At 38.5% G+C, this 17,028-nt stretch overlaps 1 protein-coding gene across 2 annotated transcripts; it reads right to left on the reverse strand.

Annotated features, from left to right (window-relative positions):
- Positions 1-168: 168 nt before the first annotated feature.
- On the reverse strand, positions 169-17,016 carry LOC113023666 (uncharacterized). Of its 2 annotated transcripts, none has more exons than XM_026169914.1 (5): positions 16,957-17,016; positions 6,946-7,106; positions 6,760-6,853; positions 3,717-6,076; positions 169-3,536 (listed from the first exon to the last, which is right to left on the reverse strand). In XM_026169914.1, exons 2-5 carry the CDS (start codon positions 7,030-7,032, stop codon positions 1,524-1,526), a joined length of 4,554 nt encoding a protein of 1,517 aa, XP_026025699.1. In that variant the 5' UTR covers positions 7,033-7,106; positions 16,957-17,016; the 3' UTR covers positions 169-1,523. The 2 variants fall into 2 exon arrangements, with proteins under 2 accessions (XP_026025699.1, XP_026025698.1); XM_026169913.1 differs by lacking the exon at positions 16,957-17,016 and adding an exon at positions 15,154-15,787.
- Between the last annotated feature and the right edge of the window lie 12 nt (positions 17,017-17,028).

The following is a 17,028-nucleotide window of genomic DNA, read 5'->3' on the forward strand; positions in this document are numbered from 1 at the left end:
ATCAATGTAAATTCACAGTATGTACAATGAGGTTTAGGGCTGTAAAAGAATGTGTTAATATTGTGTTTGATATTTTTTGGGAAAGTTAGCTTTTCAAACATATCTGAGAAAAATTAGACATTTACACCAAAGTAAAGACATCTTTTTTTTTTTTTTTTTTTTTTAAATACAGCACAATGTTGAACAGAATGAAAATATGTTTAAAAATAAAAAAAGATTCACTTTTAGTCCTCCCTGAATGAGGTGGTTAATTACTGTGCAAGTAATACAATTAGACTTCATTGCCATTTAGACATCAGTAATGACGTGGCATACTGACAGAAATTGAAAGATGGGTAATGGAAATTAGATCGTATTTTCAGTCTCAATTTAATTAAGACATGTTTTAACCTTAGTGCATATTTCAAAATCCAACATCCAAATTCCAACACTGGTCACAAGATGTGCTTTCCAGAGTTATTGTGGAAAGATTATCAAATACTTCTTTTTTAATGATAGGCAAGTGCTTCAATTTTTGTAACTGTATATATGAAAACAACATCAATAAATTACCAATTAAAAAAACTAACAAAACATCTGTTTTTAATGTGTTCAGTTGACAATATTTAAAAACGAATGCAAGTGTATTATGGCGAACTCATTACAAAATGAGAAAAGAAAAAGATGACAGCTTTAAAATGCCACTAGGACACTAAAGTCCATGTCCAAAACAAAAGCATTATGTATGCCACAAAGGCTTACTTGAGTTGAAGCCAAATTTACCTTAACAATTTTCCCTAAACTAACTCAGGTACAACATTCGGGAAGAAATACCATGCCAAACTGGGGTTATGCTCTCACACATCTTGTGACATCACCTACTGAATCAAAAAGTATGAGAAAAGGATACCTGCATATTCTGACAAACCAACTTAAATTTAAAGATGTATATTTCTGAAAAACCTCAATCTCCATCTATATTACACTTTACTTTGCAGAGAGCACACAGTGCCATACAGAACATTTTAAAAAGAAAAAAAAATAAAGTTCAACACTCTGGAAAGTTTCCTCATCTGCTTGCAAGTGAGGAGGAACAAAAGTGTAGCTAGTATAAAGAACAACTGTCACTAATCATTATGTTGCATCACTTTAAAGTACAATTTGTGATTTTGGGGAGATTTACTTGTCTAGCCTGTCTATATTGCATCGTTTTTATTTTCAACAGTACCAAGTGGCACGCATGTTCGTCTGTTGGCTTTAGTTAAGTTGCTTCCGTTCTTTAAGACAGATGGATGGATTTCCAACAAAGCAGCAAATGAGTACAAATTCCCAAACTCTCGAACCATTCTACAAAGATACAAAATAATTATCTCAAAAAGGCAAAATAAGTAAATTCTCCATTTGCATATAAATTCCATTATAAAAACCAAACAAACAAAAACCCGCACCACAGCATGCATTTTCTGAATTACAAGAATGTATATTTCCTATTTCAAAGCATACCATTGTTCCAAGGTGAACATGGTTTCTTACATGTCCATCTCTCACGGACCACCATGTACATTTTTAACATGTTTTTTTAGGTGACCCGTCTGCGTGAATTTCTTTGAACAGTGTGGACAGGCATGTGGTTTCTCCCCTGTATGGGTGTATTTGTGCCTTTTAAGGTTATTGTAGTCTAAAAATCCTTTTCCACAGAATGGACACCAGTGTCTTTTCTCTCCATTATGCCATCGCAAATGCACATTCAGTTCTACTCTTCTTATGAATTTCCTTTCACAGAGGGTACACTGAAATGGTTTCTCTCCAGTGTGGATCCTAATATGTACTTCTACGTCTCGTTTTGTGAAGAATCCTTTTTTGCAGATCTGGCAAATGAAAGGTCTTATCCTGCCATGCACCATTTGTATGTGTTTTGTAAGGCCAAAGCGGTAGACAAATCCCTTCCCGCAATGCTGGCAGATATGTATCCGACCATTACGGTGCACCCGGCCGTGGCGTTTAAAGCTCTTGGAGTCTGGGAAATTCTTCCCACAGAATGTGCATGAGAAGGGCCTGTGTCCCGTATGAAGACTAACGTGGCTTTCCAGTGCAGCACTGCTGCTAAGAATTCGACCACATTCCCCACACTGGTTCCTTAGCAGATGCCTACCTATGACTGACAAAGGCTGTAGAGGTGATACAATTGGTGACGTAACAAATTTGGGTTGGGGTGAATCAGGGGAGCCTCTGGGGTTTTGATTATCAGATCCCGTCTCCGTCTTTACGTTTAACAAAGACGACTCCTTTTCCCCAGGTGGAGCCATTTCACTTTCTGTCATGACAGGAGGTATCCACACTTTAGCTCGACATTTTTTCCCAACCCCACAGTTGGTCCGACTCTCTGATAACAGACTTTTTGCCAATTTAGATTTGTTAGACTTTTTCATTGAAGCAATTTTTTTAGCTTTTGCTGCTTTAGCTAACTTCATAGCATTAACAACTTTAAAACCCCTTTTAGGACCAGTAACATCTTGGATTAGTCTGGGCTTCTTAGCAGGTGTAGATTCCTCAGTCCTTGTAGGACTGATGCAATTTTTAGCTATTGTAGGGGACTTGACACTTGGGGAACAAGTTTCACCTTTATTTCTTCTAGTAATAGCGCCACCTGTGGTTATACCAAAAGATCTTAATTCCCTTTTAATCCTTTTTGTCCTTGAGTCATCCTTGCTGAAAAGTGAACTCCTACGGATGCCAGACTGCCTCAAACTAGGTGTTCTTGGACTAACAGAAGGCAAGTCAGTCTTTTTAGGACTAGTGCTTCCTCTGGTTGACATTACAAGGCTTACAGAACTTGATTTTTCATTTATAGGGGTTGTATCATTGTTAGTCATTTTGGGGCTACCACTTTCTTTAGTTGAGCTAGGACTTCTAGAACTCAAAGAACCTTTTCTACCTGAAGGCGACCTCCTCGGACTTAAAGAACTGGATTTTTTATATCTAGGACTATCCCTACCCAAAGACCTCCTAGGAGTCACTGAAGTCATTTCAGGACTAGCAATTTCTTCATTTAAATTACCCTCTCTAGGACTCACAGATGTGGATTTTTTATTATCTGTGCCTAAACCATCTCTATGTGTACTGTCCGCCTTAGGAGTCATGGTGGTGGAATCACTGTTAGCCCTGCTCTTCTTAGAAGTTGGCTCATTATCAATCATCTTGGGTAAATCACCACCATTACACAGTACAGATCTTACAGGACTGATGGAAGATGGGGCATTATTAATTAGAGCTGTATTATCTTTAACCACATCTCTCCTTCCAAGGCAAACAGGACTGGTTTCCTTAGTTGACTTTTCATCGTTAAGACTGCCATTCTCTATTCCAAGTTTCTTAGAGATGAGAGTGGTAGTCTCACTTTCTGAATTCTGTTCCAGACTTTTTTCAGTTCTTTTAACTTGCAAGTGAGTTTTCAGATGACTTCGCAGCCGAACGACCAAGGAGTTTTTCTGTAAGCTTTTCTTCTGTAAGCTTCTCTCCGTCAAAGAAGCTTTACCATTTGCAAAGTCAGAGTTGGCCTGTATCAAAATGGAAAGAAGAAACAAAAAATAAATAAATAGGTACCACATTCTGTAGGGGTTCTAATAAAAAAAAAAACAATAACAAAATCCCACAACAACAGCAACATAACATGATGACTATCAATTTCAATGTGTAACCACAGAAATTATGAGCCCCATGTACTGAATAGCATTTACCTGTTTTTCTGGATCTTGAACGATCGGTGAAACTGCCAGTTGTGCCAAGAACTGTGCTTTAGTCATCTGGAAGTGAGGGTCAGATGCCTCTCTGGACATGGAGGTAAGCTGTATGATGGCAGATTCATTCTCCTGTACGTCACTGCTGTCCATATTAGGAATGGGTTCAACAGATGTGGCTGATGTAGATGGCTGCAAATCTTCACCGACAGTTGCCTCTCTCATGACAGTGAATGTTTCAGATGACAGTTGAGCCCGCTCATGATTATTTGACTCTTCTGACTTCTGAGGTGTATTTAGAGTCACAGGACTAAGCATTTCGGTTACATCTAAACTACTGCTTGAAGATGAATCTAGCTTCTCTGAGATTGCTGGTTTTGAAGACATCTCTTGCATAGTACCTTCAGAAAATCCCTTTAAAAGCAGTTTCGATACCAAAACAGATTCGTTGGGGGATACTGAAAATGGAAGTTTGGTTAATCTGACCACAGGAGTGAGCTTCCTATCAACAGTCGGCTGTGATGCTGGTATTATCTTAACTGACTGTTCTAAACTGGTTTCTGTAGGAGTGCTTATCACTTCAGAAACAGAGGCAGTTTGTTCAGGAGATTCAGGGCTGTCGGTTGTGTTTTCACTTTGAGAGAATGCTGTGTCATCGGAAGCTGAAACACTTAACTCCTGTGAAGCTGCAGTCGACTGTGTAGATGTCAATGTGACAGGAACATCACGAGGCATTGCTGCCTCTTGCGTTGCTTTCACAACTATTGTCTGTGGCGGATGTTTACTTGGTGCCACTGCTGCCAACCGTATTGGAACTATGATTGTTATTTTTTTGTGTGGTGGACCACCTGTTTGCTGATTTTCTGATGGTTTAGTCAACTGTGAAACTGGGACTAATGTCATGGAGGTAGTATTTGTTTGTTGAGGAAGACAGAAAAGTGAAGGCGTTTCCAGAGGCAACCCTGCAACTCCAGAAGTTGCAAGTAAATTATTGTGTGTAGTCCTCGACTCTATAGAAGAAAGCTTTGTTGTAGACGATGCTATATTGTGAGATGGTCCTACTCTTGGCACAACAGTTATTATTTTAGGCCTAATTTTAGTCAGTTTTCTGGGTGCTACGGGGTGGGAAGATGGCAGGACAAAAGTTTGAGTAGCAGCATTTGATAAAACTTGCTGTTGTTGTGGTGTAACAAATGCTTTGAGGGTTTCATTGGCCTCTACACTTGACTGAGATTTTACAGTAAGATTCTGTGTCTGTGGTTTAGCTAGGATTTTGTCCACTGTTTGTAGGGTATCCACACAGGGAGCACAATGAGTCATAGGTGATGAAATTTTTTCGGAAGACGGAATAATATTTCCCATTGTTGACTGATTCATTGCTTCAACTAGCAGCATTGCATCCTGAAGTGTTGCAGAAGTGCGACGTTCCTTGTGCTGACCGGGTGTCAGTTGTGGTGAGTCCAATGGAGGAGAGTTCAATGTTTTCTTTGCAGATAAAGCTTCAATGGATGGAGCCTCAACTGCCTCTTTCTCTACACCCGTGGGAAGCTGCTGAGTTTCAGGGTCTACTGGCTTTTCAGAAGAACTGCTACTCAAAGACAAAACTGAAGCAGGCAGAGAACCAGCCTTTCTATTGTCCATGTTTTTCAAATCAGTGCTTGCCATCTCCTGTACAGATGGATTGGCAGTAGAGGAAGTCTCTTTCGACTGAATCCCAGATGATCTTGGAGAGGCAAAAGCAGAAATCTTCACTGCATCTACTGCAGTGGATTTGTCAACTATTTCTGAAGGTGTGTTCAACTGTTCCTGGCCTTTTAAGGCATCAAAAGATGATGACACAAGTGCTTCTTTTGGTTTAATTTTCTTTGGTGGCCGTCCTCTTCTACGCCGTACTGACACATTAGTTTTGGAAGTAGCTTCATCTTCTGCCAAGCTGTTTTTTAATTCTTCACAAATAACTTCTTTGTTGACCAATATGGACCCCCCTAACTGTTCATCTGCACAGTGCACATGTGCAGATGGCTTAACAGTAATAGCAGTTTGTTCATTTTCTACTGTTTCACCATCTCTTTGACATTGCTGAAGAACCTGTGTCTCTACTTCTGATGTCTCCTGATCAACTTCAGACTCTTCTTTGATATTGTCCGTCATTGCAGCAAGTGAAATAACTATTGAATGTTCTGAATCAGTGGTCTGGCTCTGCGTTCCCTCTGAACGGCTACTCTCTCCCATACAGGATACCTCCCGGACCATTTTGGTCTCTTCATCTTTTCGAGCTGATGTAGTTTCTTCTGTTGAATCTTCCTGGTTAATAAGCATCCCTTCATTTTCAGTTCCATTTAAAGAGACATGTAAAGAACCTAGGCACCACAGTGATAAAGATGTCAGAAGAAACATAAGAGGAAAAAGTTACTAAGGCAGAGAAAACTCTGGAACAATGAAACTTTAGTTAGACATTTTTTCCTTTTCCCCTTAACATTACATGGTCCATACAATTATTTTAAAGGGAACTGTTTATTTTATTTTTTTAAAGATGTGCTAAGTCCTGTTTTGATTTGGCACTCATATACTACCACTGGGAAATGCTGCACACACAACCTGTTTACTGGTGAATAATCTTCCACTATTATTTTGGATGTTTAAACTCTGCCAACCATTTAGCCTCAACCCTTTCTACCTTGCACTTTCCCTACTGACTGCTATAGTGTTGTCGTCAAGCTGCTTCCCAAATGAGGTTTCATCTCCAGGCTAGACATACACAAAAATTAAACTGTAGCTAAGGATGGCAGTTGCTGTTGTGCTCTAACACAATCTGCAGCAGGTGGGGAAGACCTGCACTACGGTTTCAAACAGCTCTCTCACACAACAGAGGCAGAATCTCAGTGAAGTAGCAGTTGATTATAACATTCAGTTAACTAAACACATTTGACCATCACAAGATAATTGGGAAATAATACATTTGCTGATGAGCAAATTCAAAATGCCATTATTTAATTCTTACAATTCTTTCTTTATTCCAAAACCATCAGTTTAATTTCCTCACCTGAAACATTACTAAGGGCTTGTTCAGAGGCCACTGCTGACTCAACTTCCTCTTCTTTTAACTCAGACTGTAGAGAAGTATCACTGTATGATTCCTGTAGGAGGAGGACAAAAATTTAGGTTTTGAGAAGGTGCAAAAAAATCAGAACATTTTATTTTTTTTAATGCTGCTATGGTACACACAAACCTCCTGTTTGACAAGTATAAATGTCATCTGAGAATTTCCTCCCTGCTCCTGCAAACCATATCCAAACCTCTCACCAGCGTGTAACATTTGTTGGTTTTTTAATGATGACTGCCCCAGTGGCTGACATTGCTCGACCAACACTGTGCGGAAGGAGACAATATCTGTAAAGAGAAACATGCAAACACACAAAGAAAAAACAGAATAACTAATTGTTCAAGAATAGAGTTCAGAAGAGAGTTGAGTACAGCGACAATTTCCAGGGGAGTAATGAACTAGTTTTATTGCACCAGCAGAAAAAAGTGAAGACCGCAATGTCACCGCTTTGAACTGGAGCTGGCAGTGGCAGACCTTGCAATTCTCTAGAGATCAGCTGCAAGGCCACTCTAACCAGAAGTGGAAACAGGTATAGAGGTAGTGCTGCTATACTATGCTCACAAAGGTTGGAGAACAGAGAATACAGTAGCCACCTGGAGTCCAGGTGGCTACTGTATTCTTCAACTCCACTGGAGTTGAAGTCTTGAGCTCACTATGGAGAAAATTGTGTGCACATTAGGGCTGCCATGATTAGTCGACTAGTCACAATTACGTCAACTATCAAAATCGTTGACGACTAATTTAATAGTTGACTCGTCGTTTGAAGCTTTGTAAGATCCCAAAAGACGCAGAAATAAGTAGTAGGATTTAAGAGTGTAATAACAGACTGAAACAGAAGATGGCAGCACTGCATGTACAAGGATGCCAGCTGCCGTTAAACCCCAAAGAAGAAGAAGCTGTGTCCAGTATCATAGTTGTGTCCAAATTCATGAACTTTTGCTACTCTGGTTAAACATGATATATAAGTCACTTAGATACCTTAAATATTTTATTGCTTGGCTTTTTTCAGTATTTTATTTGTTCCTGAGCAAATCTGTTTGGCTGAGATTAAAGCTATAGTTTTTACACAGCTGAATAAACGTCAAGCAGACAACTGATTATCAGTTATTATCAAGTGTCAGATGCTCGAGAATATACTATCATCTTGTCTTTATTTTTAGTTAGCACATACCTTAAACACTTAAAGCTGTAAGCTAATGATAGTTATATAAAAGCAGATGCATGCTGGTGCAATACGCTGTACGTGTTACGTCCAATGGACGCATGATCTGATTAGTCGACTAATTGCAAAAATAATCGGTGACTAGTTGGCTATTAAAATAATCGTTTGTGGCAGCCCTATTGCACATATATGCACACTAGGGCTGCCACAAACGATTATTTTGATAGTCGACTAGTCACTGATTATTTTTGCGATTAGTCGACTAATCAGATCATCATCCATTGGACGTAAAACTACAGCTTATTGCACCAGCATCTGCTCTTATATAACTATCATTAGCTTACAGCTTTAAGTGTTTAAGGTCTGTGCTAACTAAAAATAAAGACAAGATGATAGTTTATTAAATTTTAATGAAATTTGGAGATTGTTTCGGTGAAGTTTAATAAACTCCTTGCTATCTAAAATATAACAGGACACTGGACTATATTCTGGAGCATCTCACACTTCTGATAATCAGTTGTCTGCTTGACGTTTATTCAGCTGTGTAAAAACTATAACTTTAATCTCAGACAAACTGATTTACTCAGGAACAAATAAAATACTAAAAAAAAAAAGCCAAACAATAACATTTTAAGTTATCTAAGTGACTCATATATATCTAACCTGAGTAGCGAAAGACGGCGGTGGGTTTGAAAACGATTTGCGGGGAGTCCGGTGTTCTCACGGCGCTAGTGAGCCTAGCCCCCGGCTCGCTAACGAGCTAGTGGGTAACAGATGTCTCCGAAAACGTCGGAGCACTTTTGAAAATATGTGGTGTCCTGATAAACTGAGCAGATATTTGAGGTTTACACAGCTACATTGTATATTGTATAGCTTTCTTGTTATATGTAAAATTGTATTGTATTTATTTAAATTTTTACTTTTTAATTATTTTACCTGCATTTTTTAATCACTCTTATATTTAAATGTTCATTTGCTATTTTATCTAGGGATTGAGAGTAACGTAGTTTCTATTCTCTGTATGTCCTGTACATGTGGCAGAACTGACAATAAAGGTGACTTTGACTTGACTTTGACTACATTCTCGCCTGAAAATATGTTAAACGTTTATTTTGTGACCCAGAAAGAATAATAAGAGTAACATTAAAACTAACTAGCTGCCACCATTGTTGGAAACTGCGCTGGGCCGCGCTATGAATTCTGGGACACAGCTGCTTCTTCTTCTTCTTCGGGGTTAAACGGTAGCTGACATCCTTGTACATGGAATGCTGCCATCTTCTGTTTCAGTCCGTTATTACACTCTTAAATCCTGCCACTTACTCCTGCGTCTTTTGTGATCTTACAAAGCTTCAAACGACGCGTCGACTATTAAACCAGTCGTCGACGATTTTGATAGTCGACGTAATCGTGACTAGTCGACAAATCGTGGCAGCCCTAATGCACACCTCGGACCACTGTCAAGAGGCCAGGTCCACTGAAAAGACCGCTTTACTCTGTGTTTTGAAGTTCTGGCTACTGGTGGGTGTCTGCATAACTCACCTATGTCTTACCCTATCAAGCTTTGTTTTTACTCCTAAGTAAGGATAAAATTTTAATTTTGGCTTAAGTATTATTTTTTACTAAGAAAAGCATATTAAAGTTATAAATTGACTTGCATATCATTGAGTACAATTAGGATTGTACTCAAGCTATATGTGGAAGGAAACCGTGACCTAGGACAAGCTGATGGCATAAGATGTAAGTACAACTCCTCTGGTTTCATATGCAAAAAGTAATTATTGCGCTAGCTTACGTGGTTCCGGTTCTAGTGATTTAAAAATAGTTACCGGCTTTAAAGGTTTAACATAAAACCATTATAAAAATCAGAGATGATTTATTTCTTAGTAAGTCTTTAGGAAAACACTACAACTATACTGTATGGAACAATTCCACAAATACAGAGATTTAAAAAAATACAACAAAAAAAACAACAAAAAAAAAAACCAACTTCTTTTATATATATATATATATATATATATATATATATATATATATCCCCAGTACAAGTTGAAGAAATGTTCAAATGTAAACAAAGGAGAACATTAATAAACAGACATATTAACTCAATGGCAAGGCAAGAAAATATTAATTTGGGGGGAGGTTAAATTGCACAATAAGTGCAGTACTATCTCAATTAAGGCTCATATATGGATCTGCTATGCGGCTTTACCGCAAACCCAATGTGGTAGCCAAGTATGACACAGCTGCTCAACAGTCGCTCTACGTTCTGTGCATAGCTGGGAAAGTGCCGCCTGAGAAAAATGATTACTGCCAGTGAGTTGGTAACAAGAGTCAATAACTTTAATCTGCTGTTTAAATCAGTATTTTTTATTTTATTTTAAATTGCGTCATGTTTTTTTTGTTACAATAAAGAAGTAACATTACAGTCTTTCTCTTCTGTAGGTAGACAAAGGTACAGTATGGGAAAAAGTTAAGATATAGTCACGATTGGACTATAAGACAAAAAGTATGAACAACCACCAATACATATGAAGTCTTACATTGTGCTTGTTCTAAAGGATGGCAGTGACACCTCTTTCAGTGTTTTGGAAGCATATAAACAGATCTGACCAATCAAACCACTGCATTAATGTTGTACTCGATGGTAAAAACAGGCACTGGTACTGCATATACAATAATATGATAATAGTAGAACAATACCATTTAAAATTCAGACACACAACTAGATGCTGGGATGCCAATTGGGTCAATGTTAATCTGTAAAATTATTTCCCTACCTCGTCAATGTGGTCCTAAGTTTGCCAACAAGCTCAAACTGCCCCACTGACCTCCTGAGCCAGTATGAAAGCTATCGTGATACGGCTTCAGCGCCGGAATGAAACCATGAAATTATCCCTGATGTGGCCTTTACTTGAGATTTGGATGAAACCAGAATCTCCATTTCTTTCTTTTCTTGTTTAGAAGCATCAGGACCAGCTCATCATAACTTGATGTCGACTTCATTTTCTTTCCTTTTTTTTTTTTTTTTTTTTACCAGTGCATTATTTGAGCATGATTCTTTTGCAAAAATGCAACGCGTTATATTTATTTAAATCTGCCTGTCTAATATACAAAGTTATACATCGTCTGGCGCTTCCACCAGTGAGTGAGTGTATTAAACAAAAGTCTAGCAGTATTGCTGGGTCTCGACTGACTCGAGCCACTGTTAGAGGTGATTGTGAATTGGCATTTAGACAGACCACCTTTTCACATATCAGGGAGTGCGCTTCTGGAATAGCCTTCCACTGTCAGTGAGGGAAAGTAAAAGTATCCCCATCTTTAAGAGTCACTTAAAAGGGTGGATGAGGGACACACAAACATGTGATCATGTTTAATAATCATGCTTTATATTGGACGCGAAAAAGAGTGTATTTAAAAAAAAAAAAAAAAAAAAAAAAAAAAAAAAAAAAGGGAACCAACTATTAGTGTAATGGGTCAGCGCAATATCAGGACAGTCAGGCCATGTGCAATACTGGAGTTTGTGCAATATAACGGATATATATCGGATGACAGTATAAAAACGTCTATCGTTTTATTTTACGCTATCGTTTGTTTTGTGGTGTCGCAAAATAAGCTGTTTACGGCAATATTTTTCATTGTTTTGATGGTCACTGTAGTGGCTATATTAATTTCTTAAAGTTCTATCTTTCTCTTATATTTTATATAACCACACTACGGGCGGACAAGCGCCTGTTTTTATGCGTTGTGGTTAGCGACAACGACGGTAACACCATCGCGTGTCCGCTTGTTTATGCTCCACATAAACCTTTCACAATAAAGCTCAAGATCCTGTTGAGACTTTTCAAAATAAACTGAATCACGTGAACGAGCAGATTATTTACGGATGAAAAGTAAAAAAAGAGCCGCCAGGTGCTAAAAAATAAACCTTAGACTCAAACGTTAGAACAGGCTTTTCCCCGCAGCACGCCGTGTAATAAATGCTCACAAAGAAAACAGCGGCCGTTACAACTTATGTCTAAAAATTAGAGCTGGGCGATATGAGATTTTTTCATATCACGATATGTTTTTTTCATTTCAGGCGATAACGATATCTATCACGATATAAGCCAAATAACTATATTTGTAAGATTTAAATGTGCCGTTGCTCACAAGTAAAATGTGAAATAATCAGCAGCTTGTGTTTATTTAAATATTTATTTCCCATAATAAGTTCAACAGGGTAGATGTACTTAAGGAACATGAGACTTTTTCAGATAAATAAAGGCAAATATTGCAAACTACACAAAAGGCAGCCGCTAAAGCGTTTAAGATTCAAAATAGAACAAACGAAACAGACTAAATTGTCAATTCCACTTAGAAACAAAATATGAATTCTAAAAATAAATCTTAGTTTGTTTTACAGAAGAACAGACAAAACTGACTAACTTTTGTCAATATCAAATAAACAGAGAACTAAAAGGAAATTCTCAATCTCTCCTTGTTGTATAGCTTAGCTTTTCAAACAGTTTTAACAGTTACTTTAGTCTGACAAAAGCCCAATGACGAATTAGCGCTTCCAGTCAGAGACTGAGGCTACGTCCACACGTACACGGGTATTTTTGAAAACAGAGATTTTCCGTTTTCGTTTTAAAAAATAATCCCGTCCACACATAAAGGCAGAAATGAAGGAAAACGCTGCTATGAACATGCCAAAGCAGCAGGTGGCGCTAGATTCCTAACCGTGCAGAAATGTTGGCCAATCAGAAGTCTAGAAGCCTCGGTGGGAAAAAGTAAACAAAGCTGGGGCATAGAAGCAGAACAGAGTCGTATGTGTGGACGGACAGTAACTGTGTGTATATGTAAGCATTTAAACACTGCAGAGAGTAGAATTAACAGTATTGTAGAAATTCATTTCACCGAAACAATAACGTGGCGCACAGTGTGATGCATGCACCAGTTTATTGTATTTCCAGACTTGCTTTCGGCACAATTTACAGTGCACGCTACTCTGTTTTTTTGTCAGACTTGAAATAGCCGAAATACCTTCACACTACGGAACTTCTATGGCTCTTCCGTTCGACAATCTCTCCGGCGTTGGAACCATCATCTGTTTTCTCTTCGGGTCACACTCGGTTGATTTTTCTAGTCGGCACACTCATTTCCTCCATTATGCGCTGGCTCCATTACCCGCTGGCTGCTTCCCAAACAAACACACGTGCGGCTTGGCACTTGTGCTGTACGTAACAAGTCACGCGACGTGACGCTACGGCTGTGATTGGTTCGGCTCTGCGCTACTTAATTTGGATTGGCTGACCTTTTTTTTTTTTTAAGAGGACAAGAGCGGCGAGGTCTATAGCGATAGCTTAATTTCTCTATCGAGTAAAAGTTATATCGCGATACATATCGTTATCGTTCTATCGCCCAGCTCTACTAAAAATGTATCGTTTCATGCATCGGTTAAAACACACTCGACTCCAGCTACATGACGCGCAACTGGAAACACTTCCCGCAAGTCGAGCTGCCCGAGATCCATAGAATTGACAGAAAACGTTACATTTTTGTGATTTATATCGTTATCGGGACGATAGAATTCTTATATCGGAATATGAGATTTTGGTCATATCGCACAGCCCTAATAACTGATGTGTTTCCGTTATTGTCATCTATACTGTCCTCTGTGTCCCCTCTTCTTGTCATTGTTTGTTCTAATATAATGTGATCACTGTTTTTGTCCTTGCCACATGATCTGTAAATAGTGTCTCTGTATGTTTTTACTAACTTTTGTTTAACTCCAACCTGCCAGAGGGTCTGCAGATGAAAATCAGCCCAATGGTATAATCTGGCATATTTATATTTATTAAAATGTTCATTAATCTGTATTGCCCTTCTACACAAGTGTCTAAACAAGTTTGCATTCATAGTTTCATTTATTTTTTTCGCAACACAGTCATTATGTATAGACCTTAATACTGTTGTTGCAGATTCAAATCTGGGACTTCCAGACGCACTGCTATAATGACCCCACGCACACTAGGTGGAACTCAATTATAACAGAAAATGTCAGTAACCGAGTAGAGTCGAGTCACATTGAGTAGCTACTAGTGAGAAAGGGTTCTAATTTCTGCAAAACATTCTAACAACAACAGAGAGGCAGCAATTCTCTTAAACAATTGTTTGGTTAATACTTCGTCTTAATCATCTCCTCTAAAGGAAAAAAACATTCTGATGTTTTGAATGCTCTTTAAACACTACATTAGAGTACACAAAAACATCTGTGATACAAGTTTATGGACCTTTGTATTCTAGTTTCTGTTTCAGAATTATTACACAACTTATCAATATCTAAATACAAGTGTGGAATAAAGCTATACATTGATAAGATTTCAGTTCAGTTAAATTTTTTTTTTTTTTAAATACACGTCTTAGTGGTTTTGCCTGGCACTATGCCAGTGCCATTAGAAGACTGCAGTTCGTTATCAGCCCCCTCATTCGCACCTCACCAGCTTCCTGTGTGGGAAAACCTTAGTACCATTGAGTGTGAACGTAGTTACAAACAGAATAAGAAACAGGTTTGCATGTGACATGGGTGTCCACGACCAGGATGCTGACGTAAAAAATTTGTAATGTGTAACGGTCTGTAAACTACAGCAGAACGAACAAAAAGAAATATACTGGGGGGGGGGGGGGGCATAAAGAACTGATTGGCCAATTTAGAATAGGTTCTGGCTTCCTTTAGCTAATCCTAATTGTATTTTATAGATAAAAACCAATATAAAGATAGAAGTGGTGAGTCTGAGCTGTAAAGGAGCAGTCAATTTAGCTCAAATCAGTTATACCAATGCTCGATTTCATTTGAATAATTATGGAGCATCTGTTCAGTTCCTTATAAATATATATATATATGTAAAACGTTTTTGAGCTTTATGTAGCCATAAAGAGACGATTTTTTGAAGTTTGGACCAACGTCCACTGTCCTCTAAAAATGGAGAAACTAGTATGGTTTCCCTCCCATTTTGGATCCCACGCTCAAGATGACTATGCTGAGAAGCAAGCATTAACAACTATGATGTTCAGTGTGTTCCAGATAACATGAATACACGTAAAATGTTAGCTAAACACAACACATACCATCATAAGCCAGTTATAACTTAATATTAGTTAGCTCGGGGTGGCTAACATGCTGTGCAACTCACCACACTGCACGGCTGTGTCGCATTTCTCGAAGTCGTTGCTTTGCCCAGGAAGAGGCTGTTTTTCTCTTTGATAACTGCCCGATTGGCTTTTCGCGTTCTCAAACTGGCTGCATTTTGTTCTGAGGTCCTCATTCTCCTTCTTGATTTTGCATATTTCTGCCTTCAGCTCGTCAACCATAGTTTCGTAAAGTTTCGTGGTTTCTGCAACAGCGCTCTTCAGCATGCTCTCCATGAAAGAGGCATACTTCGTCTGAAAATCGTCCGAAGACATCTTGTTTGTCGTACTGTACTTCCTGGATACAGATACGAGCCCACCTGAAAGAGTGTCTTTACTCTGGCGTTTTTTTTAAAGGCACGCCGTCAGAAGCTCCGCCAACATGGCTTCTTCACATGGACGGACGGACGGACGCGATCTCTGCTTTGTGTGACGCACATTGGATGACTGACTTACGCAAGCATCCGGTGTTTCACTTCAAGCCAAACTTTGCTTTTTGAAGAAGTTCAGTCAGTGAACAAAAAATAAACTAGGAAATCTGTCGGCGCCGAATTATTATTACTACCGTCGTATAATCCCACACAACACCAAGAGACCTCAATCTTTTCGTTGCAGCTGAGATTATGCTTTCTTGTTCGTCGATTTTGCTTTAACCGCAGTTGGTAAACAGCTTTTAAGAGCATTACCGCCACCGTCTGGATTGGAGGATTAATCGGAACTTTAAGATATCCGGGGTGTCGAACTTGTTTTAGTTCATGCATAACTTTAATTTATTCCATGTGCTTTTTTATTTACTTTTATTTATTGATTTACCGACTTTTACTTACTCCTCTTCCTCCAAAAGTGAATGAACTGATCTTTAAAATCGTAAAGAATATTTTCCAAATAAGTCATTACTTAGACTCCATCTCATCGTATCTGTAGCATCCTCTTCTGTCACACACAGCCTCTGCATGTCCTCTTTGACTAGTTTAAGGAACCATCTCTGTAGTTACTATCGCTCGTTTTGACATTAATAAAATTATGTATTAATGACTGCACTGCAATTTTCAAATTTTGCCTTTCATCAAGCCAAACTGAACCCTTTCATGGGCTGGTTGTGCCCCACATAACACGTGCTCATATGCTAAAACAGTTATCTTTTTAATCTACTTGTTGTCTAAAAAATGACACAAAAAGCACACACGTTACACGGAGAAAACACGTTTCACTTCCTGTCTCATAAGTGAAAGAGGTGAACTTTAAGATGCAAAATGGGATTTAACTGAAGCAACAAAAAGGTTTAATTTGGATGTGAAACTGTTTATTTATGGAACAGTATCCTAATATGACAATACTTCTCCACCCTTGTCATTTAGTGCTCTTTAAGCACGTTTCCCACTGGAACCAGTTCTCTTTTCTTTCTTCCGTAGCATGAAAATTGTTCCAATCGACGACCCGTATTTAGATACCGGAAGTGTCGTTGATTACGGAATCGGGAGAAATGTCATAACGCAAGAGTAAAGCTAAGCTACGGAATTACTTTTTCTACTAAGCCTGAGTTCTAAATACACGATATGTAAAGAATGCGATCATTTATGTCAAAAATCTCAAGCGAGCTTATGTTTTTTTCAAATTAAATAGTGTCCAGAATCCGTTAAACATAAATCAGAACTAATGGAGCGAGCTAGTTGCAGCTAACGTTAGCATGACACTTTGTTTAAACAGCAGGGTTCATGAAAGCAACCAAGCTGTAAACTCGGACAACCGATACAATCCATAAATCATTAACTACACAAAAAGCACGTGTAAGAAACGGACACATCTACCTTAGAGACACCGACTTTAGCTGTAGCCAGTCAACAACAACAGGCTTTGAATTGCCAGTCATTTTTTTCTCC

The sequence above is a fragment of the Astatotilapia calliptera genome, chromosome 6 (genome assembly GCF_900246225.1).
Source record: "Astatotilapia calliptera chromosome 6, fAstCal1.2, whole genome shotgun sequence".
In the NCBI taxonomy this organism is placed as follows: domain Eukaryota; kingdom Metazoa; phylum Chordata; class Actinopteri; order Cichliformes; family Cichlidae; genus Astatotilapia; species Astatotilapia calliptera.

Coding starts and splice junctions, on each gene's coding strand:
- LOC113023666 (XM_026169913.1), bottom strand. CDS start 15,424: ATGTCTTCGGACGATTTTCAGACGAAGTATGCCTCTTTCATGGAGAGC. Junction 7,107..15,153: donor CGACACAGCCGTGCAGTGTG/GTGAGTTGCACA, acceptor TTCTCTTTACAG/ATATTGTCTCCTTCCGCACA. Junction 6,854..6,945: donor TTATACTTGTCAAACAGGAG/GTTTGTGTGTAC, acceptor CTCCTCCTACAG/GAATCATACAGTGATACTTC.